The following is a 24,779-nucleotide window of genomic DNA, read 5'->3' on the forward strand; positions in this document are numbered from 1 at the left end:
ATTTAGATTTATTAATTCAATGTTTTTTTATTTAATTCAGATATTTGTATTTTTAAGATGATTTCATATCAAACTTGTAAAATTTTATTGATCAATTTAATTATTGTAGATACTTTTTTATCTGTTCATATTCCGTGCTTCGCTGTGTGAATTAAAATAAGTATAATCCTTTGTTTAAAATATTTTACGAATGTTATGGCCCCGTTTAATTACTATTTTATGTTCGTCCTTTGTAGGCATAATTTTATAATGTAATAAACTCGTATTTAAAAGGTCTGTTATATATAAATTGATTTCGGAGATATGTTGTACTGTCGTGATATAGAAAAGTATGAAAATACCTTGCAGTGCAGAGGCGGAGCGCACGACCAACGCGCCGCCAGTTGATATCCGAGCCTGTCGTCGCATCTGTAAATCAAATACGTGAAATTAAAATTAATTAAATAATAATCTAACCAAATGTTCCCAATCATACATTCTTTGATCATAATTTAATAACAGGCCGCGCGAACATAACTATTAATATCTATTAGAACAATAGTCGGGTCGTGCCATTCGCACGCGAATCAAAGCTGAACAATAGTCTCACTACAATTATCCGTCCACAATGAATTGTTCCGATATACCTCATCCAAAATTACATAATATGACAATTAAATATTTCGATATAAAAAGTGGTCTACTTTGAATAATTGAGGAAGTAGTACATGAGATTGTGCTAAATACTTGTAGTATTTATTTATATTATTTAAATAGTTAATTTGAAGATAAGAGCGTGAGATATGTCAGTGAAATTATGTGGTATTACAGTGAAATTATGGGTCCTTAAGTTAGTTCCTAGAAATGGTCACATATGAGACATGATTACGTAGCGGTTGAAAGCATTATCTCCACTGCAACAGAGCCTGAGTAACATTTTTACTACCTAATTGTAATGTATATGGACAAGTTGGGTAATTATCAATCATGTGAAGAGAGATAGATTGGCTCTACCGATTTCTTAACAAATCTTATAGTTCGTATACTGCTAATATTAACAGACAATTGGCTTTATTAATTAAGGTTTGTTAAGTATACCCTAATGACACATTGATATTGATGATAATCATCTTACTATTCATCATAAAAATATATGCCAGCATGACTTTCATTTGTGAAAATTTTACTACATGTAAGTCTTAATTTTACTCTTGTCAATCAATAACAAAACAATTCATTATTTTTATATGTCTTAGTATTACATATGGTTATTGGAATGTCATTATTTTACTGTAATATGAATGCCTTTCTAATTATATTATTATTTGTTGTTCTCTATTCAACACTTCGTCAGTACATCATATCATAGAAAGTATCTTTAGACTTAATCAATCCCTTTATATGCCAAACCATTAACAAGACCATTAAAGTGATGTAACAGCCATTTAAATTGTAACTCAATACAGTTATCCAATTTATAGTGATAGTGTAGTAGATACGTTCATATGCACTTGAGTACCTATCATCATTCATATTTAGTAAGAAATCGTTTTAGAAACTTGTACGGTTACACTTTCATATATGTACATAGATACTGTAATCAATATGTTGCATATTTGAAGTATTATAAATATTATTATACCATTAAGTATTTATTGTTTTATGATGTGAATAATAAAATAGATAACCTTTAGAAGATATATGTATATATATTGGACTACCACCTACTAGGTATGCATGTGCATTATGAAAACTGTATGATCTTCACTATTTTAATGAAATTATAGTTTATAACAGCAATACCTATTAAATAATCAAATGTAACCTTTGTTAATATTAAATATTATTTAAATAATGTCAATACAAATACTTACATTATACTTGTGCAATGTATCAACTTCTAGACTTTTGTTGGAGAGGAATACGATTACCAGTTGATCAAACAAAGGGCAGTAATTTGTGAGGTTATATAACATATTGATTATCTACTAGGTATAACTTATACATAAAGGCAAAACGTAGATTTTATATCTATTATTTCATTTGAGATAATGTTTGTTGACTTGGTTATTTTGTAATAAATACCGCAAAATGTTGCTAACTACACATAATAGTGGTGAATGTTATTCGATATCGTGAAAGCTGTTGCAATCAGTAGCTGTTGTGTCAGAGAGTCCTAGGGCGTGGTTTCCTCGTAAGACTGAGCCGGTGGACCGGCACCAAACTGGAGCAAAACAGCGAGACAACAGTAATGGCTTGTGCACACGCAACAAAACCTCGGACTTCGACGCTGCCCACGGCTTGATTATTAGATATGTCTCAAAATTTAGAACTACGCATTTAGATATAATTACTCGTATATTATTTATACAACGATGTCACAATTGCAATTAATGTCACTCCTTACAACCTCCATACAACACCCTCCACGACTGACTATTGAGTTAATTAAATGTTTATTTAAAGTGCCAAATGGTAATAAAACTATTTTCGTAATCTAGATGTAAGTTTGTGTTAAGACGTCTTTTAAGTAGAAATAAATTAATTAAAATTTTCTCTCAAATTATAATCAGAGCCCTTAGAAAAATAAGGTAATACTATAAAATGTTTCAAGGAATTGTTACTTATTGGGCTGACACTGGCCTTCTTAATATTTGTAAAATGAGTAATTTTTGGAATTACAAATAAGCCTTACTTTAAATAAGGCTTAGTTCTACAAATAGTTTTGATTAACTTTTCTTTGTCTGGTTAGCGAATATACATCGCTGAGTATTTTTATTAACATCACTTTTATACATACAATTTTACGGAGGAGTGCCCCCCTAGTCGGCGAGATGTTTAGATGATGTCCGTCTGTGTGTATTCACTATATTACTAGCTAATATTATGTAATAAAATGAGATTTGTATGTAATAAAGTAGGAATATGATGTCCATGTCGTGCTTAAAGATCGTCTGTAATTTAGCCACCTATTGAGAGAAACGTGACTGTATACTCAACACAGAATGTAGGTTCTGTCTTAGGTATAGTCTATGATGTTACCTGATGATTACAATATTAGTTTATAACATAGAGTGTGTATTTTAATGTATTCAATTAAAGGTGTTAGTTGTGGATTTTGAATAGAAGTCTATATTCTGTTGAATATGGTGTTAACATAATAATACACAAATATATAATTGAAGTAGGTACACTTCAGAACAAATAAAGAAATTCAATTACATTCACATGAAAATACAGTTGTAATGTGATACCGATATTTCTTATATGGTCTTAAAATCCTGTTATTAATTAAGAAATATACCTATACCTAGGTACAGATAATACCTATAAAACACAATAGTTTGCAATAGGCCTGTAATTGTACCTTGTAAGTAAATCTTGTATTCATTAATAGACGAAAGAGAAACTCATAACAATGCTACAAATATCTTGGCATGTTTTGTAAAAAAGTAATTAGAGATCTTGTTAGAAGCAACAAGAATGAGGAATAATTTTATCGAGTTGTTGCCTAAACTAACAATTATTATTCTATTTTTAACAAATAATAGTTTGTGTAAAATAGTAAGCGCAATCAAAAGCAGCAAATATAACAAATCTATTGTAGACTATATAAATATACATATTACTTTTAATGTTAATTTTTTATTTAAAATATAAAGAAAAAATACATAGTTGGATAAGATAAGGTGAAAAATAGGCACTTTTCTGCCTGAAATCTAATACTGTAGGTCGCAGCTGGCCTTTATAATTTAACGAGGCAAATGCAGAGGGCACTTCAAACCCGACCAACATCGATGTCGTAGTGAACGCAACAATTGACTTGTTCACCTTTTTCTCGGTATATTTGTATCCAAATTAGTAGGAACATATCGCCGCCCGTCAAATGAATTTTTAGGTGTTTCATCAATATTTCCTTCACTGGAGAGTCTGTCCAATATACAAATTAAAACATTTTTTTTACGCCGCGGGCGGCGTCGCGTCGTCCTTCCAAAGGTCTCATGACCGTTTTCACAACTTACACCAAGTTATGATAGGAAATCACTACACCACGACGCTCTGGTTCTCTTTATAATACCATATGTATTAAAGTGAAACCAAATGAATGTAATATATCGTTTTACAGATTACATACATTACAAATATTAAGTAGGCCTGTTTTAGTGACAGTGGCTATCTCATTTACAGAACATCGATTTAAATCTTTGACGACGGAATGTTTATTAGTTTTATAAACAATATCATTCAATCCATCTTTGTTATTAATAATGTTAACCATTATCAGTGTTGTATAATGTCTTAATAGTGAATGATTCATAAGACTCTATGGAGGCTGTATCTATTACAATAATAGTTTTGTTGTGTTAGGTAACTTAAACACTTACGGAATGTATTGGATAACAATCGATAACTGGAGCATTTTTTATAGTAATGTTTATTATTATTATGTCATGCATGATTGAGATATTTTTAAGTGACTTTAAAATAATGAAGCTTCTCAAGTCGGCTTGTTTTGTTTTAATCACGATGCGTGTTTACACAATATCTTAACCCAACCTTGAATGATTTTGATAACACTTTTCTTATATTTACCTATATAGAGGTACTATGCGTTCGAGTTTTTCGAACTTCTAATTATGATTATAATATTTCTATAATATATTACACTATATAGTATTTCTACTAGGTACAGATGAAGGTAGTAGTCAAAAAAACAATTTAATTATTACAGTTAAAGGACCATCTTTTCTCTCCATTAAAAAAAAAGTGAAATCTTCACGGGGCGATAAACATCTGTTTATCGGCTTGAGAAATTAGGATGTCATTTGGAATGAATATGTAATAATATATTTCGTGAAAATGTCACGTAAATGTCCATGCGAATGAAGTCGCGGGGACCACCGCGTTACAATAATATAACATAAAAAACATACTGTGTAAAAAAACCGCAGGCTCATTTGTAGTAAGGTAAGCGTGGCATAGTAGATAAGTGTATATATGTATTATTATGTATATTTGTTCTACGATGAGGACACAAGGTTGTAACGGGTCATAATAATGCGCAAACGTGGACCGTTATATCATCAAGTGTGTCGCGTCGCGTATAACTATAGCATATGGCATGGATGTCAACTGTACGAAAATCCTCGTATAGTATGAGGTTTTTGGATTTCAGTATGTGGACATTTTTACCGTCGTATATTATTTATTTTAATTTTACATAATAAATTAGATTTTTTATTTCTTGGTATGAGGATAAATATTTTAGAGCTGCACTTTTTAGCCCACCCCTCTTATGTATAACGTGTCGATATGAAAATGTTCTACAATAACTAATTAAATTTGTTGAAATTTAGTCCATTGGATAAGGCAACTAATATTAACGTTAACACTCAGATTCTAGACAGAGTCAGATCGCCTTCAAACAATTTTGTTTAGAATTACACGTAACCGGAAAAACTCGATTTTACAAAAAAAGGTATTTTTAGCTCATTCGCATGAACAATTTTATTGAAGAAATTATAAGAATTTAAAATATTCTGCTAATGATTGGAATTATATATATACATTACAATAGTGGTGTTAGCTAATTAGACATGAACTTAAATTTTTACGATAAAATTGCGATTGAAAGTGTTTTTATCGCACTTGGGTGAGGGGTAAAGCAACGTATCTGAATTTTATTGTTGGTGTACACCCCTCTTCAGGTTGGCAACCCTGTAAGGCGGTCACTCGTTCATTTAGGAGCTCACGCGCTAAAAAGGAGCATTATAATTTGAATTGTATCAAAGTAACGGACACCACATTTACATATATTTTTTAATATCTATTATTATTTTATTATGCTTAAACAACAATAAATATTTTTTTGTAGCTACTGGCAAACTACTACATTATTGTTGTATTTAAAATCTATTTTTATTTGAAATGCTATGATTGCCCTATAAAACTCCACCAAATTAGATTTCATGTATATTCTGTGAATTAATATTAGATAATAAATAAAAAAATGATTTTATTATTACTAATGCCAGTAACATAGCGAAAGATTGTGATAACAACGGTTCTGGTAACTAGTAGATAGTTGTTGGACTTCTTGGAACTATTCCACCATAGTTGCAAGAAGTCTATACCAATAAATCAAGATCTTTTGTGCCTCAGAATACCAAACAGCTATACTTAGTATTAATCAATTAACGAAATTCTAAATCTGTTGTATATATCTTATTAAAACTAATATTACACACTAATTATATCTTACGTAGCAAGCTAATTAAGTAGGTATTCTTGGAAACAAAGCATAGTTTTCAATTTTGCAAGGGAGATCGAAATATTGCGAAATTGAAAACAAGCAAGTATTTCATGTAATTTTATTGCTATTTTTGTGGGCATGGTTTCCAGAGAATTCTCAGTATTTGTAAGCAAATCAACAATCTCTGAAATTTATTACCTCTCTACTAGAAATATCAAGGATGTCAGTATTAGTATTTTACGGAACTCATATGGATATTATATAGATAAAGACAGATCGTACAATACCTACAGTGATACCTGAATGGTTGGTATGGTATAATAATAATAATAATAAAAAAACCCTGGACGATTAACATAGCGCCATCTAGTCCCACTGTAAGCTAAAGCTAGCTAAGTAGATCTTGTGTCATGGGTTGTGGACAACTGATATTAATACTTTGATATTTTTTTACAAATACATACATAATATAGATAGAAAACACCCAGGCTGATACAAACAATCATACTCATGAATACAAATGTTTGCACCGTGCGAGGAATCAAACCCGCGACCATCGGAAGTACGGTGGTGTGCTAAACGCTAGACCACCGAGGGCATCAAAGGTATGCTGAGTTTATGTAAATTGTGGTACGAAAATTACTTATCAAGAAGATAATGTGTATACATTGTAATCTTTTGATACTGTCCAATTTAGAAAGCAATTGTGATGTAGTAATATAGTAAGTAGCAAGAATGCAATACACCTATTTAAATAATACATACACTTAAAGTACGTATCCATATAAATTTATCAAAACAATGATCTAAACACTTTTGGATTTTGTAAATTCTGCTTAGATACGCAATACTTTACTCAATATATATTTTGTAATTTATATTTCTCAAAAGAAATAAATAACTTGAACATAGTAAGTCTCTTCTATAACTTCGGATAGCGTTTCGCTTTGATGGTTTTAAAAAAGAATAATATTTAATTTATATAGAACGTGATCATTGGTGAAAACTATGTCGTTATTATTTAAATAACTTTTCAGACATTTTAGTAATCAAATTATATAATTCATAATAGAAATTCAGAATTATTATTTCAAAATTAGGTAGGTACAGTCATTTAGTTAATATAATATATAAAAGATAATTTAACTTATTGATATATATATATATATATATATATATATATATATATATATATATATATATATATGATAAAGTAATTTATTTCTCTTTATTTATTTAGGAGCTTCGCACAATAGTGAGCTGTTCGCTCCGCTAGTGTACTCAGCTAGTGTACTTTAGTATTAAATTACTAAAGTATTTATTGAATAAAATTAAGTTCATGTTCAAGAACAAAATAATGAATGATTTACTCATTATATTATTACTATTTCTAATTTATTTTTTAACAATATTTTCAATTTTACTATATATTTATATCTTGCATACTTTATTCTATTGCTTTAGTATATAAATAACTTAAAAAAATATATATGTGAATACATCTTGGCAATTAGTGACGACAATCTTGCGTTGTATAGTTTTGAATTGAAGAGTTAAAAGTTATGTGAGGCCTCATCATGAAATCATTCTAATTTTGAACACAGATCCTTTCCCTTTGATATTGTACATGTATAACAAACTCATACAATCATATCGATAGATACGGCAAATTCAAAACAAAATCGTGACAATATTCATGCAATACATTGATTGGCATATTAGAATCGATAAAAGTGATGTAACAAATTTAGTCTTGTCAAAACTATTTTAGTAGATTTATCATAGTAATATCTTGGTTATTACTACATAGTCAAATATCTATAAAATAACAAGACTATTCATAAATGTTTCATACGATGCACGTATTAAAATCATGAACAATGCTCCACCTACACAGAGCACAATTAAGTTAATAATTTTGACCTATGTCGCCATGAGTGCTGAATTATCTAAACCATATTTGGACCATTTAACTACTGGTTGTGTATTTAAATACAGAGACAGATTCACGACGCGATTGTGCTTATCATTTTCACATATCGATGTCGCTCATGCCGCCTACGCAATAATAAGAATAATTTATTATTCACTTTATGGATGCAATTTTAAGTCGTCTTAAATAACGTGCTTTGTTTCAAAATTTTTGCTCTGAAATATTACAAACTGTATCAGCACATTTCAAGAATTTAAATGTACTCAGACTTTGTTTTGCTCAATTTGGTTTCGTAATTCTTCGTGATAGACTGATATGCGCTTGGTTAAATCTATAAAATAATTTATGGTAGTTTTTTCTCGCATAGATATTATTATTTAATATCGTTAATACAGTCTAGGATTCCAGACTGTTTTCAGATAAAGTATTAACTAAAAAAATCCTCTTACCACGATGGTTTGCGGGGAGAATCGCGTAGAAGTCGATCTGGGATGGTACTCGTGTAAAGGTCTGACAGTGGGGTTGCTGCGATTTCTAGCAACCCTACTGTCTTTTTGTAAATATTTATAATGGGTTGAAGGATCAAGTCAAGTCGATCTATAATGCAAATAATGCAAATTGTCAAAAAAAAATATTGTCATACAATAAGATAATGATGTTATTTTTAAAATGTTACTCAGCATGAATATAGAAGTCAAAATATATTCAAAAATTTAATACGTACCAGACTTTAGTTTTTCTCTATTTACTTTTTTAATTCTTCATGATAAACTGAAGTGTGTTAGGTCAAGTCCGTCTATGGAATGAACTATGTCGTAACTACAGCCCTATAATATATGGTAGTGTCACATAGATAATAAGATAATAATTTCGTTGGAATACTGGTCTACATAATATACATAGTATGATTCATCAATTAGTTGCATGGATTCATTTGATATTGAGATTTAACAAAATAGAAGATAAAGTATTTATAATTAGTGAATGTATCTTTCTTCTCTTTAATAAATATTTAACTTTCTTGAAAATGTTTACTAACAGTAATGACTTATCAAAGATTAGATTTAATCTAATAAAAAAATATAAATCTAAAGAAAAAAAAACAATATGTAAGTATAACGATTTCATTACAAAAGAAACTACTAGAAATTGAGAAAGCAAGTAAGCGTAAACTGTTTTACAGTAAATTTTTCTTTAATAATATATAGAAAGAAATATTAGAAAAAGTTGAGGCACATATTTTCTTATTACAATAGAGCGATTTGAAATACCTATTTTTTTATTGGCGTCGGTAATTTTAGCTATGTGCCATTGAAGGTTCGAATTGTAATGTTATACTTATATACAGAGCATATATAATTCTATAACCATGCATCTTATTATCTTATTTAAATACATTTACTCTACATATTTATTATATTAAAAAAAATAAAAAAGGAGAAAATTCTCAAATCCATGTATTTTGTGTGACCGGTATTCGAGAATCATGAACTAATTTCGATGATTTAATTTTTAAATAGATTTTATTTGTTTCTGTCTTGATATATTTTAGATATGACATATTAATTGGTCATGATTGAAATTACTTTGAAAGGAATCAATTTCAATAGATTGTCGTAAAGAATATATAGAGATGTGAAAACAATAAATCATAATCCTGTACATAATATGAAGACTTATATATACCTTACCAATACGGATTAGGTACGTCTAGACTGTCGACAGTATACAGAATAGTACGGTAATGATAGACTGTCGACAGTATGGGTCATTGTCCCCTATGACCAGCTGCCTCTGGCAAATAGTGCGTATCCTGTATCCTGGATGAGTCGACCACGGTATGCAGGACGAAGGTCACGAGCCACGCGCACGCACTGTTCTCGATATTACGGCGTGGGATTGTCGTCACCGGTTGATGAAGCAATGCGGTACAAAACACACGACATAGCGGTAAACAGAAAATACAAAGTCTAATAATCTAATTCATAAGCAATTGTATTACGTATCTTTCATATTAGTTATTAATTAATAAATTTTATAATTTTTAATGCATTAATAATACCTGTCGTTTGGGTAGAATTGCTAATAATCGTCGATAGACAAATATTTATAAGGCTACATGCCTAATACATTTGTTTCTAAAGTAAAAACACAGATGGATATAGATATGGATACAGATTCTTAATCATACATAGTAATAACGATATTTTTATTTTCGGGTGTTGATAGCAAGGAAATTATAGGATATTCTTACTTTCCACGCCTACAAATCACGATATTGTTAAAATAAATTACAAAAAAGTATATTTCCATATTTAATACATTTAATACATTTAAATATGGAAATATACATTTTTGTAATTTATTTTAACAATATCGTGATTTTTAGGCGTACATCGTTTTAAATACTATTTTTATACCATTACAGTGTTTTAAGTTATGATTATTTTTATTATATATTATACAAGACTTTTTCAAAAACATATGTACTTTTAAGATAAGAAAAAAATGTTTATAAGAAAATCGCTTTGCTTATAGAATTGAGCACTGCCACTAGATTTCGCTGCTAGTCAACATTCAGTCCCGCCTCCGTCAAATTCCAAGATACTTCCTCCCTAATTCACAGAAGTTTTACATTGTTTATTCACATATTAACAATGATGAATGTTTTCTTGATTGAATAATCTGTCTATATTAGTTCTATGTGTTGTCTGTGTAAAAAGTCTGGAAATTTTTGTGTTCCTTAATATTAGGCACCTATCGGTTTTTTATTTTATATGTATATTAAGATTTAGAATAAGCAATATTAATTAAAGTTAGAAAATAAATTACAGTTGAACTACAAATTACAACACTTAAGTAGTAATACGATTATAAAACCATAGAATCAGTTAAAGTTATATTTTTTGGTTGGTATTAACAAAGAATAAAAAATACAAAAAATGATTAAACATAAAACTATTCAATCGCTATACGAGTATATAATTATTACTAGTTTCATTGTACGAATACATTCTTGTATAATTCAATTTACTTTAACGTTATAAAATGAAATCATAGAAATCGTTCCGTATTGACGTAACATAGAGAACAGCTGTCATAATTTTCATATTATATAACGGTGACATTCCCTGACATTTTTCTGTCTCAAAAATGTTGTTTACGCAGTCGGCCAATATCTTATGAACATCGCAATTAAAATTTACGTTGTCATTATGCGGCGTGATATTCAACTCCTGCACACAGCACACCGATGTTCCCATGACCTTTTTTTCGTGGCCACATGTATACGCTAAACTTTACCTACAGTTGCACCTTCCGTACACCACCTACTTCCACATGAACATTTCAATTGTGTAATAGAATAAGACGTAATATGTAATTACTTCAACTTGTTCATGCAATTAAATTTAATAATGTTATTAGTAAACAATACCAATAAGGTGCTTATTACAGAAAGTAATCTGCCTAAAATTATAAAATTGAGCGTATAAAAGTCACAAATTAAATGAAAAATTATAAACGAATTGATAAATTAGACTGGTTCCATCCTCTTAGTCGTCGATGATTGGGAGACTAATATTATAAATATATATATACCGATAGTGGGGAATGCAGGTGCAAAAGAGAAGAGTGGGGTGGGACATTGAGATGATCGCAATTGACAAATTATTGAAATTAACGTCCGAACGAACCGATCAAGTACCTAACTAGTGTGGCCCACACTCGCGCAAATTTTGACATATGGTTTTAATTAGTCGTTTGCAAAATCATATAATTATGATTTAATATACTAATTTCAATATTTATATTTAAGACACGTATCTATCAACCTAAGGCTAAATTCGCATTGAAAGTTAAATATTAACATTCGAATCGAAGGCCTTGGTGGACGTACCTGTAACGGAAATGGTTTAATTACTTGGATGCTTAAAATGCTCTTGAAGCCGATGGTTTCAATAGAAAAATGTTTAGATACCTTCTAGTAATTAATTGGTAGTACGCAGAAAATAAAATAAAACAAGAATTGATTAGGTACAAGTAAGTGAAAATGCGAGAGGTATTAATTAAAATTAGACGGACCCTATTTAGTTTAAATGAATGAAGATTTCAAAATATTCAGAAAAATCATTACAGAATGTCTGCTGTAGTAATTATATTAAGTTATAGTTCTTTAATTTAATATCATTGTTAGTTGACTACAGGTGATTCGGGCGAAATTTAAGAAGATACTAAGTAATCGGTACACATTCTTCTTTTATAATTAAGGTTATTTTTTTTTTAAAGTAAATATGTATACACTTTGTGTGTTCTACCGTATATACAACGGACTGTGTTCTGATGAATTGTTTGACATAATGCCTACGGCTACCTTTTACCATCGCACCACTCGCCATCGACAGGGAATTCATCCCCACATGCTGGAACCTAAGTGGTCTCGGACAGTGCGGTTTCAGAGGAGCTTCCTCCCGCGTACACTTAGATTGTGGAATGAACTACTTGTCGAGGTTTTCTCGAGAGACTACAGCCTGGGGTTTTTCAAGAAGGGTACATTAAGGTTTCTTAAGGGTCGGCAACGCGTATATGACCCCCCTGGTGTTTCAGGCGTCCATAGGCTGCGGTAACCGTTTACCATCAGATGGGCCGTATGCTTGTTTCCCACCTACGTGGTATAAAAAAAAACTTATATATACACATATAATATACTGTATAATGTATTTATGTGTAATAACATACCAAGAAAGCAGTTTCACAATTAAGGTGTATTCTTTTGTGTGTGGGTTATACACATACCTAAGTAAAGATATTTGGAAGGAACACGGAGAAGTAGTTTTCTCAGTAGTGGCATAACAGGTTAATAACTAAACAGCATAGAATAGGACATGTTACGCAAATCTTCGCCAATTCCGCCCTGATTTTGATAACATTATTTATATTATACAGGTTTTACTTCCGTCTTAGTCCCATACTAATTTTGTTATGATTTCAATATATAAATGAAATTATTTAGTTATTCGCTACGCTACATAATTATTAATGAAAAGTAATAAATTACAGGAAGTCTATTTACATCACGATTAACAGGCTTCTGCACTTCTTATTGTGTCTGCCAATAAATTACCTAATGCAGGCAGGATGAGTAGTTAATGAACAAATTGACGGATCACGATAATACATTATTCAATGTAGTGCTGTTTAGATAACTTAATCGTAGTTAAAGTGATTACAATCACTTACATGAATGTTACATGTCAAAAGAAAATAGTATCTTACACCTACATGTCTGAACTTCTAACACTATTGTGCGAAAGATTACAAACACTTATTATATGCCAAATATTAATAGATAGATATTTCTGCTCCTGTGAAAAAGTTTTTAACTGTAACTTATTAGAAACCATATGATAATTTTATTTAGATATGCAGATTTATACTTCTTTTCTATTTAGGTATAATATTATGTATATATAAACATATTGGTTAATAGTAGTAGTACATTATTGAAGCGTAGCATAAATACTTAGTATTTTGATGCCATGGAGTGTTTAAATAATTTATAGGATTAATAATTCAATTAATCTGTGTATAATTTTTTTTTTCTACTAACTGGTACTTGGGAAACATCTAATATATTACCTACTTGTACATATGTATGTACTACCTGTTTCCAAGTTTATTTGGATATATAAAAAAGTAACTGAATGCTGTCTATACATGGATATACGAGAAAATATATTATTAAGGACTTTACATAACCGTAATTTTTAGAATTTTGTCTAATTTTTTTTATGTGTATACATGTGTGCGAGCTAATCTTAGAAAGGACTGTGGGTGTGTATTTCACTAATGTGTTGTGGTAAACACCACTTAAAATTCATCGCTTGTTTTATTTTAATCGGTTTATTAATGAAAACATTTATACGGGCACGAAGTCGTGGAATGGGGTAGTAAATATTACCTTTATAAGTTTATTTAAAATAAATATGTAATTATTTAATATTACAAAGAAACAAAATGTAATATGAAAACAATTACATAAAATACATATACTTTATGTAATTATTTTAACTTTAGACTTTTTTTTTAATAAAAATAGCGTATTAATATCTATATTATATTATCGTAGCTCATCGACTTTTTTTAAATCTAATAAATATTACTTTATTTGTACAAGTAACAAATAGGATGAAAATATTGCAGTGTCGCATGTTGGCAGGCATGTTAATTTATGGAATGTGAAAACATAGTAAAAATTTAGATTGTTTATATGGGATTCTCATAATACGGAGTCTTCGTTTTTTATTTCGATACAAAGCAAGCTGTTATGTGGTAATAATAATAATTCAAACAATATTGATCACAATATGAATAAAAGGAATAGTTATACGAAGTCGACTTTTGTGGACAAATATAGGAAAAACAAGTATAAAGAATCTAGTTATCATTATTTTAATACGTGGTAATAATTTTAAATTATCCAATCAAAGAAGTTAGTATTTATGTTATAATAGACTGTCCCATTCTAAGACACTAGGTGGGACAGGTAATATGTTAAATGTTAATTTTTTATTTAGTTTCTATTTTTATTTTATATTTTATTACCATATCATAGGGTAAGTTATGTTATTAAGCTGTTACTAACAAAATGGATCATGTTGTCTGAAATAAAATATTATTATTTATAAAATAAATCCTGCGTATGGTCCTAAACGTGTTTTTTTAATACTGAAAGAACAACTAAGTTTAGATATACATCCATACCCAGTTATTGCCTTCAACTCTATATTGTATGGTTTATTTTTACACAAGATTTTCTAACAGGTATTTAATTATTCAGGTAATTATTGTGATCAATGTGGCACTTATAATAGGTAACTATTAAAATATTAATCCAAAACAGAGAGAGATCTTTGGCCTTTAATGATTTATACCGAAATGCTAATAATCTTTTGCATGCGATCTTAAGAAATGTTAGTTCCATAAATCAATAAACTTGTTTTTTTTTTATTGTAGATATTCGATTAAAATATAAATTTGTACATTACATAGCATTACGATGATTCATCTACTTAACGCAAAGTTGTCGAGTAAGTGGGTGGTGCGTACTGTGTGCATCGACTGCAAATCATTGTTGTTGCGAGTCAAGGGCACTAATTATGTTTTCCATGCCTTATTCTAATCTTCAAGGTAATTTTTCCTAATAGACACGCGTAATTTGGAAGATTGTTACAGAGATATAGCGGTACATAACTATTACGTTGAAAAACATTAACAAGCAATATCTAATTTGGAAGTTTACAACCATGGCTAATTTAAAGTGACCTACGTGTCCGATAATAAAAATGGTTTCTCAGGATATTTAATTGGCAATAAATTGTTAATAAGAACATATTTATGCGACCTCTAAATAAAGTCATTTTATTCGACTACAACTCTAATAAGATCGTCTAGATCAATCTATACAATTATTAAGATAATGATGTATTGTGAGATCGGATTCCCTTTTCTATATTTAGCCTCGCATTTGATACATTCTGCATGCTGAGTTGAAATTACTAAATCGTCTGGCCAAGCTTCTCCTTGCAATGTCTTGTACAACGAGATCCTTATATCTTTCCTAAAAGATCCCTGCCCGGAAATGGGTAGATAATGTCGACAATAATAAATAGTTTATATGTGGACTATATCACAATGAAAAAAAGTGCAGTACATACATACATAGGTACAGAACTTTATATATAAAGCAAGTGGGCTGGCGCAAACGTTTGATTTATTACGTAAATTATTTTAATATTTTTAAAGGGATAAGGTTATTGGAATTTTGTTAACCTCCAAAACATAGTTAGTGAATATCGAAATGATGCATATTTTAGGGTTAACCCTTTACCTACACGTCAATGTGATAATCCATCTACCTATTTAAGGCACAAGGCGCAGGCGAAGTTCCACGGTCGAACGCGTGACGACGCGGTGGCGGCGCGGCGCGGTGCGCAGGCGCATTATTGCGTAATTCGGAACGCATTCAACCCGCTTTTACTCGGTTCGTTTACATGGAACGCGTCAATTACGTAAAATTGAATCAAAAATTATATTCACGTAGAACTGAATCACCTTTTTAACGTAATAATACGTCGCACTGTACAAATGCAGGTAATTGATATTTAATTAGCAGCTTACTGCTGCCTTAGCGGGTCACGAAACAATTACTATGAATTAGATAATGTATTCCGACATATAATAATTTTGTTTTAATAGATTAATGTCACGAACTAAGTAGTAGTTCCATAAAGTAGGGTGTTGTGTTAGTTTTATCATAGTGTTTTGTAACGGTTTGGTAGGTATGGCTTATTAATAAACCTGTGTGTCAGTTAAGAGAGTCAAGAGAGTTGTGTAAAGTTCGTGCAAGATTTCACGAATATCAAGCGATTGCAATATATCCGTACTAGTAGACGTAAATTGTAGTAAAAATATGGGTACTTCGACATATAACGTTATTTACATTTCAAAAAGAACTTATATGGTTTTTATTATAAAAAGGTATGACACAAGTCATCAACTTATACTTCACTTTACATATTTGTAAACTATATTGATTCTCTTTTTTTATAATTACTACTGTATTTCAAAGTGTAAAAAAAAATATTTTTTTACTACACTTTGAAATAAAATATCAACTAAATAAATTTGATACATATGAACAGAAATTAATTTCAAATGCTCTGTTTTTTACCGTTACAAATTAATAACTCTATATAAAATTATTTAACCTGCAACGAAAATTATATCTAAACTTTTAGAGTAAGTCAATAAATATAAATTTATTACATCAAAGTGAAGAAATGTATTAAAGTCCGATAAAATGTGTATAATGTTTAGATATTGTGAAAGTTTGAGTTGTATGTCATTAGAAATTGCATAATTAAATAATCAGAATATATAATTGTAATTTCTTGTCTATATAATAACAATTGTAGATTAAGTTATTAGAAACCTAATTTAATCGAGTCGGGATATAATATAACCTGATAAGATGTTGTTTGTAGAGCAGATATCTTCTTCTAAGTCGATAAATACTGGCTACTTATGCAAGGCCGCATAACTTTTACTTTCATCGTAGCACCCGGAACAAAAAACAAATGTATTTTTTCATCTTCTTACTTATTGTGTTATGATTTTCTTCAGTCCAATTTTTTACATAGCGGGTAATATGCAAATGACTTTCTAATAGACTTTTTCTAATTTATGAAAAAAAAAATAGATTATGTACATTTTTTGCTTCAAAATACTCAAAATAAGTATAGTCTTTTTTGAGAAAGACGATAAGGAAGTTATAAAATGTATATCTTATTAGTTACGGGTTTCAATAACAAAAAAAACATATTGTACTACTGATAAGCAGAATAAAAACTTAAAAAAATATGGGAGATCTCGTGTTTTTTTTATGTATGTAATTTGCAAGCAGGAGGATGACCCTTCTGATTATAAGTTTTTTTCTTACTATTCTAATGGTGTCAGCTTCAGCTTTCCTTTACAGCTTCATCAATCTATAGCAGACCATACTACAAACCCATAGGGACTCATACGAGGGAACGAAGACGGCCGTGATTGTAAGTAGTAACCGCACACACATGAACGAACACCAAACATTATCATGTTGGTGAAACGCATGAATGGAATTACAGGAGCCACGTATCTGTGGCTCCCGTAATTCCATTTATGCGTTGTATGTAATTCCTAATAACAACGTTATTATGCCTCTTATCATGTAATTTAATTTAAAATTTATCACACCTTTCAACTGATATACAACTTAATAACAAGTTACTTGGCGGCTGAAATAGTTGAGATTGAGGGCTCATTCAGATCTCTTAAAACGAACTACTAGGTCCATTAGGTAAGTCATAGTCGTTTAAGTATGATCAGAAATAATTTAATCGTGCATTATTGATACAAAATGAATGGTCATGTTGTATATAATATAGAAGTATGCCGTCATATCTAGTTCAGCATAATAATATTATGGAACAGCTTGTCGAAAACTCGATCCGCATATACATTGACATTGGCCCTGATATTTGAACCGACTACCAGCGAGTAATACTTTTGTAAGCATGTTATTTGCTTGAGATAAAGCGTCGACCAGAAATGATTTATATTCATTATTCTTAATAGTTTGTATATTAATATAGATGTTTTAGTAAAATAACAATTATTTGATTCAATTTCTTGTAAAATATATTTTTCTAAACTGAAATATATTAATCACTATTAAACACAATCAGAATAATCTAATTTAATATTGCAGTATTCTTGAAAATTGAGTTTGTATAAGGAGTACGTAAGTAATAAGGGTGAATAAGCACAATAGATCTATACAGGTCGCAGTGTTACAGGTCTTAGCACCTGACAATAGCCGAAACCCCCCAAAAAAGTAATAGGGTGACTTTTAATTCAGAGACATTCCAGTTTTAAATTAATTGTTTCCATGCATATTCAAAATCTTGTTAATAATATAAATAATATTCTTTTATGATTATGCGGTTTCTGTTTTATATGCAGTTTAATTGAGTTCAAAAACAATTTCTTGTAGGATGAGCGTGGTGTTGTCGGATGGCGCCTCGTCAGTTCTTCGCCCTTGACATTTAGTCCACTTCTACAATCGTATCGTTCGGCACAACAAATAACAGCGGACCTTTACAACAAATCTCAACCATTCAATTTGGTATACTAGAATAAACAAATCAATGTTATAATGTAGACCATAACCTCAGAATAAGTTTTACTAAAGAGGAATTTATTAAACGCAGTATTATCACAACTCAATAAGACAATTGCTCTGTAATATTCCATTATTTAGTTTGGTTTATTTAGATATACTATACATATGATATACATTACTGCTATGATAATGTATTATTCATTTATATTAGTTGCTTGCGGATTTGCCGACACTGATTTGAATAATAATATCTAATACAGTTTTATAACATTAAAATAGGTGTACAATCATTCATTCAATGCCTATGCTTAAGTAGTGTATTCTAAGATTTTGTTCTACAAACAAATATATAACTTCAGTATGAGACATGCATGACATAAAACATAATTAAAAGAGTCAACAAAATTGTCTTGCGTAAGAGCAGATAGTCTTTTAAATACATTTCTTCATAGATCAAATCTAATGACTATGTAAAAAATTTGATAAATTGATGAGAGATACTACAAATATCTTTAATAATATAATAAATTTGCATTTATTGCTTCTTCGGTAGGCTTACCCACTGCCATGTTGGATTCAATATGTTAACATGTCAATTGTGGCAGTCACCATAACATCAATAGTTGACAATGCCTTTGACTACCTCGAATGGGATAAAAGTCGTGACGGTGTGTGTGTGTATTCAGACATTAGAATCTTATACCAACATACCGTCTTAATGCTTCACCAAACTTTGCTGAAACCAATGTCTTACTCAATAGGTACTAATAAATTATAAATTAAAAAGTTTAGTGACGGCATAGTTTGTACAATTAGACACATGGGTATATACAAGGCAAAATAATGACGACGGTTAACATTTTACTTTATTTAACCTTTGACATATTTATAAGGTCTATTAATTTATATCACTGCAATACACTTAGAGATCTTTCGTAATACAAACGTGAATCTCGATTTATCTTATTTTTATTTTGTAATCTATGAAGATAACTCGGTAATCTACAAGGAACAAGTTGTAATCGTTAATATATATTTTATCAACGATATTACTTGATAAGTTAAAAAAATAATGACAGCTTTATGCATAAACAGATTGATATAAAGTGTTAGTACTTTGAAAGGGAAAATGCAATTCTTTTCAGTTTGTTAATGGGGCTCTACAATTTATTCGCACTAGTAGTCGACAAATCGTAAATATGAATTTGAAAGCAGCAAATATAAAACGTGAGATGGTCAGTAACTGTCATTTTCGTAAAAACATAGCAAGTAGGTGACCACAATGAAACCCGTATACATGTTTCAGTAAAACTTGTGTCGTTCCCTTTCTGGACGCAGTTTTATAAGGAACTTTGAGTATGTTCCTGAAATAACGCAAAAGTACTAAGAATATTACAAAAAGCAATATATAGCATTTGTTGAATGATATTAGGGAAGATCTCTATTAAAACAGGGCATTGTTCACCAGTTTCTATAACGATGATGATGATCCCAAAAGAAGATGTAAAATAATTAAAGCTAACTTTTACCATATCCAGGTCATTAAGGTTAAAGTTTTAGTTTCTAGTACAATAATATTAAACAGGTTTTGTTTAATTATATTATTGCATGTATCGGTATATTTCCAGTAATGTTATTAATACTAATAATGAACCTATTACTTGATACCATTTATGAACAATATCAGAACAGTAGCTCGTATGTTCCGGTTGTCAGCACAATCAAGTATTCAAGGCCAGTGCCTGGCGTCTAGTTTTCAATCAAAGGCACATTCACGTGAAAACTGCTTTGTACGTCTTACTAGTTCGGTTAGTAACATTTTATGTATATTTAATTGTTAATCAGAATATGATAAAATCATTAGCACAACTTCTAATATATACCTATGGAATTACAAGAAAGGTTTACTAAAGCATGTTAAAAAAGTTGTATTCGAAATTTTAAGTTACAAGTCTCAATTGTTAGAGTGCTTCAACTTCCAAGTAATGGAGAAAGTATTTTATTAAAGTAGGTAAGTAAACTTTGTGATTATTGAAATTACTATGGTTTTAATAAAGTAGGTCCAACAAAGGTTAAGTACTTTTCGTTAAGATAGACTGATACTTTTCTTATCATAAGAAAAATATGTAGAACAACTCATGAGTGTTGTTTTCCTTAAATTTTATATGTTTTTGAAAGGAGGAACCTATATAGAATTAATACAATTAAGGTAGATAAGTTGAAGTTCAAAATTTTAAGTACAGAAATAATGCACAAGGCTTATATCACAAGTTAATATTAATACTCGTAGGCAATGGAGTACTTATTTTTTTATAGCATGATTTTTACAATTCAGACTACAAATATAGTAACAAAATGAAAGAATAATTTGAAATTTAGACTCTGACTCTATCTAAATGTTACACTACTTGAAAAATAAGAACGATACATAAAAGTTATTAATAAATACTTAATTAGACTTGCGTTATTAGATCAACTGAAGTATAATATTGAATAGTATAATACAAATTATATGAAGTGTAGCAAATCACTCATTAAATCATTGTATGGGAATTGCCATTATTTTAAGACATAGAGGAAAGTAGGTCGTAACAATATGATTTTGAATGTCTGATGTTGCAGGGTATCATTAGTGGTCCATCAATCGTTGTGATTGATAGCTGATTGATGAGTATCGATCATATTGCAATCAAAGATGTTTGCAATAGGGGAATTAACATATTGGACTTATTGAATAAGTTTAAGTGCAGTCAAATTGTTACAAAATCTGTCGTTGCGGCAAAATGACAAGGCTTGATTTTAGTTTGATTAATCGATTGTATGCAGTAGGTAGGCTACCATTCGTAATATAATTCAAACAATGTATTTTAATAATTTATTGTTTTATTAAATTTATCAATAATTGAGTGATTGATATTATTGTACTTGACTGTGCAGTCAAAGTTCAGTTATATAAATTAAGTAGTAGATAGCTATTATTGCAATTGCTGATATTTTATCAAGTGTGAAATGTGAAAATTATTATAACCAAATGGTACCTACTTACATATACATTACTATAGTAACAATGTAATTTTTACAATCCTGCATTTGTAACACGACTTTGGATTTGTTTTCTCGGGTACATTATTGAACTTGATAATAAAAAAAGGCGAGACTGAGCTACGCACTTTTTGCAGTCTGCCTCTGGTGGTACAGATGTATATAACAACATAGCCCATAGGAATAGCAAAGATACCCTTGGAGCTGCATATGTATGTTGACGGTTGTTACTTAATTAAGGGGTCCGTCAGTTGATTTGCTAATATCATAAATAAATCAGGCTGTGTACAATCTTTATAGCTCTATGTTTTATAGACATTGCATTTGTCAATAACAGTGGCGTTTATAATCAGCGACAGTGACTGCGTGCAATGACTCGATACTAATCGCAGACATAACGGACAAATGCTTTACGTTCCATTATTGTGGAAACTCTTATCTAGTGATATTAGTAACTGATGCTAATTTTAGAACGGCGACAACTGGATGACCTATACATTGCAATATTTGCACTCATTGCCATTTCGAATTGATTACTTGTTCAACAGACCAACGAGATTAATTTCATTTTTAAATACCTAATTGTTATGAAAATCGCATGGTAATAAAAAGTGTAAAATAATAAAATATATTATTTATTATCGTAATTTAATTTCTAGTACATAGTTCATTCAGGGTCAAAAATGTATTAATAATAACAATTTATATTATTTTTAAGCGCTCAATAAGTCGAATCATTGGAAAACAAATATTATGACAAATATTTCTTTTTAATTCGATGTACGGCTTTTTAAAAAACCTTCAAAATAATTACATTCAGAAAATACTAGTTTTCAAATACTTCTAATCCTAAATTCTGATTACTATGACATTGGTATTTGAAACAAATAATGTTTAATGCTTTTATTATAAAATATGCTTATGATCAACAGTTTAAAATTTAATGAGTGAATAAAAACGCCTTTATTTTTCACTTTTATTTTACTATAATAATATAGTAATATAATACTATTGGAGAAAGTGTATAAAACATGCCGTTTAAATGTTTCTATGGTTCTTTGATAAATAGGAATACAAACTCAATAAGCATATTCTTTATGAAGGAGAATATATATTAAAGAAGAAAATAAGGCACATTTTGTAGGTGTAATGCGAAGTAAAAATATTTCCATATGAAAACTTGATAATTGGTGAACAGGTCGCGTGAAAAATGTGACAATCGACGAGTTTAATGTAAGCGCATCGGGTTTGCGCCACTGTCTCTTACCAGGTGTAATATAAATTTGTTCAGTGACCTTGACACAGTAGTGTATTAGAGTTTCTCTCAGATAAATGGGGATACAGAGTTTTGTTCATAAGATAGCATGACTAGCACGGGAAAACCTATTGGTGTCGTCTCGCGTAACATCATCGTAAGACTCATTACGCTATTCGTTGCAACATTTTCTTGCCTATACATTATACATAGTTTTTATAAAGAAACAATTTAAAAGAATGAACTATTATTTGTATATAATTTTCTTAATAATAAAAATGTAAGGTTATTATCGGAATGCAAACTCTACCCAATGATTGCATTTCTTACGATATACCAGTATAAAGAGTAGTCGTATATATAAATTAAACTAATATTTAGCCAGCAATAGAATGTATGTACACATCTCTAGACGAACATATCTCTATCGTGTGTGCAATATGAATGATTTATTTTATTTATTCTTTCTAATTCTTTCTAATTCTAATAACATATACAATTGACAATGCTATACAGCATTCTAACCACTTAGTAGATAATGTCATATTATTTACGCACGAACATTTATATTGTAGATAAAAGTTACAGATCTCCTGAATCATTACTTATAATATTAATTACATTACTGATTGGCTGGAGACATTTTATCCAGGAAATTAATATTTCATAGATATATTATAGAATATATTCAATTATTCCAAATGTTTACTAAAGTAATCACTATACACAGCAATCACGTGCCAGTTTAGTTACAAAAATTTTAAGTGGTAAAGTATAGTGTGAATATGTATACTACGTAAATGAAAGGTTATATTTACACACTGTTTATAGTTGGTAAAATGGTTTCGTAATAAAACTTTGATTGTTACAACCTAATGGATTAATTTGTATTCGTTAACTATTTAAATCTATGGTAATGTTAGCAAAGTAATAAGTTAGAACCGTAAAAATAGCTCGTTTTAAAGTGAATAATTAATATATATTAATAAAATATGAAACGACTTAATTTTTTATATGCAAATTCAAAACTTTTCTACCGAAAGTGGTCTATAAACTATGAAATTATTATGAAGACGGCCTATTTCTTAAAGATATATTGTACTCGTTACATTAAGAAAATAGACATAATACTTACTTTTAGTTCAGTGGTTATTTCAAATATGGCTCACTAGTGCACACACGTTCAATATTAGTTGACTCTATGTTAGGGTTTAAACATGCTACCATTACTGTTATATTTGTACAGATTGCCCTAGTAAAGGTTCATCACATTTATGACATACGTATTCGTATTATTTAACATATATTCAATAGCAGTAACTGTTATTACATTGTTGATTTTGTGGCATAATCAAGACGATGGATGAATTCTTAACACAATATTATAAAAAAAAATGTTTTTGTACCTCCAGCTCGAAATTGAAAGCGCAGTAAGCCCGTATCGGCTAGTCAGTGTCGACAATGGCTCGTGATGTCGCCGGCATCTTGTCCGCCCGTGCTCACCTCATTACAGAACCTAGCTCCGATGCACCACCCGATGCATGCCCTGAAATTACAAAAAAATATATCATATAATTACACTATCTCATCATATCGA

The 24,779-nt window shown here is 29.9% G+C and overlaps 1 protein-coding gene across 2 annotated transcripts in view; it reads right to left on the reverse strand.

Annotated features, from left to right (window-relative positions):
• LOC131852222 (proteoglycan 4-like) overlaps nt 1-24,779 on the reverse strand; it is a 78,007-nt gene that overhangs the window by 6,414 nt on the left and 46,814 nt on the right. For both annotated transcript variants that reach the window (XM_059202876.1, XM_059202867.1), the window contains 2 exons: nt 24,589-24,728; nt 342-408 (listed from right to left, as the gene is read on the reverse strand). In XM_059202876.1, the coding sequence (XP_059058859.1) occupies nt 342-408 (67 nt within the window). In that variant the 5' untranslated portion in view covers nt 24,589-24,728. The remainder of the gene's footprint in view (nt 1-341; nt 409-24,588; nt 24,729-24,779) is intronic.

This window comes from Achroia grisella, unplaced genomic scaffold (assembly GCF_030625045.1).
Source record: "Achroia grisella isolate CSIRO2021 unplaced genomic scaffold, CSIRO_AGI_Agris_v1 utg1179, whole genome shotgun sequence".
In the NCBI taxonomy this organism is placed as follows: Eukaryota; Metazoa; Arthropoda; class Insecta; order Lepidoptera; family Pyralidae; genus Achroia; species Achroia grisella.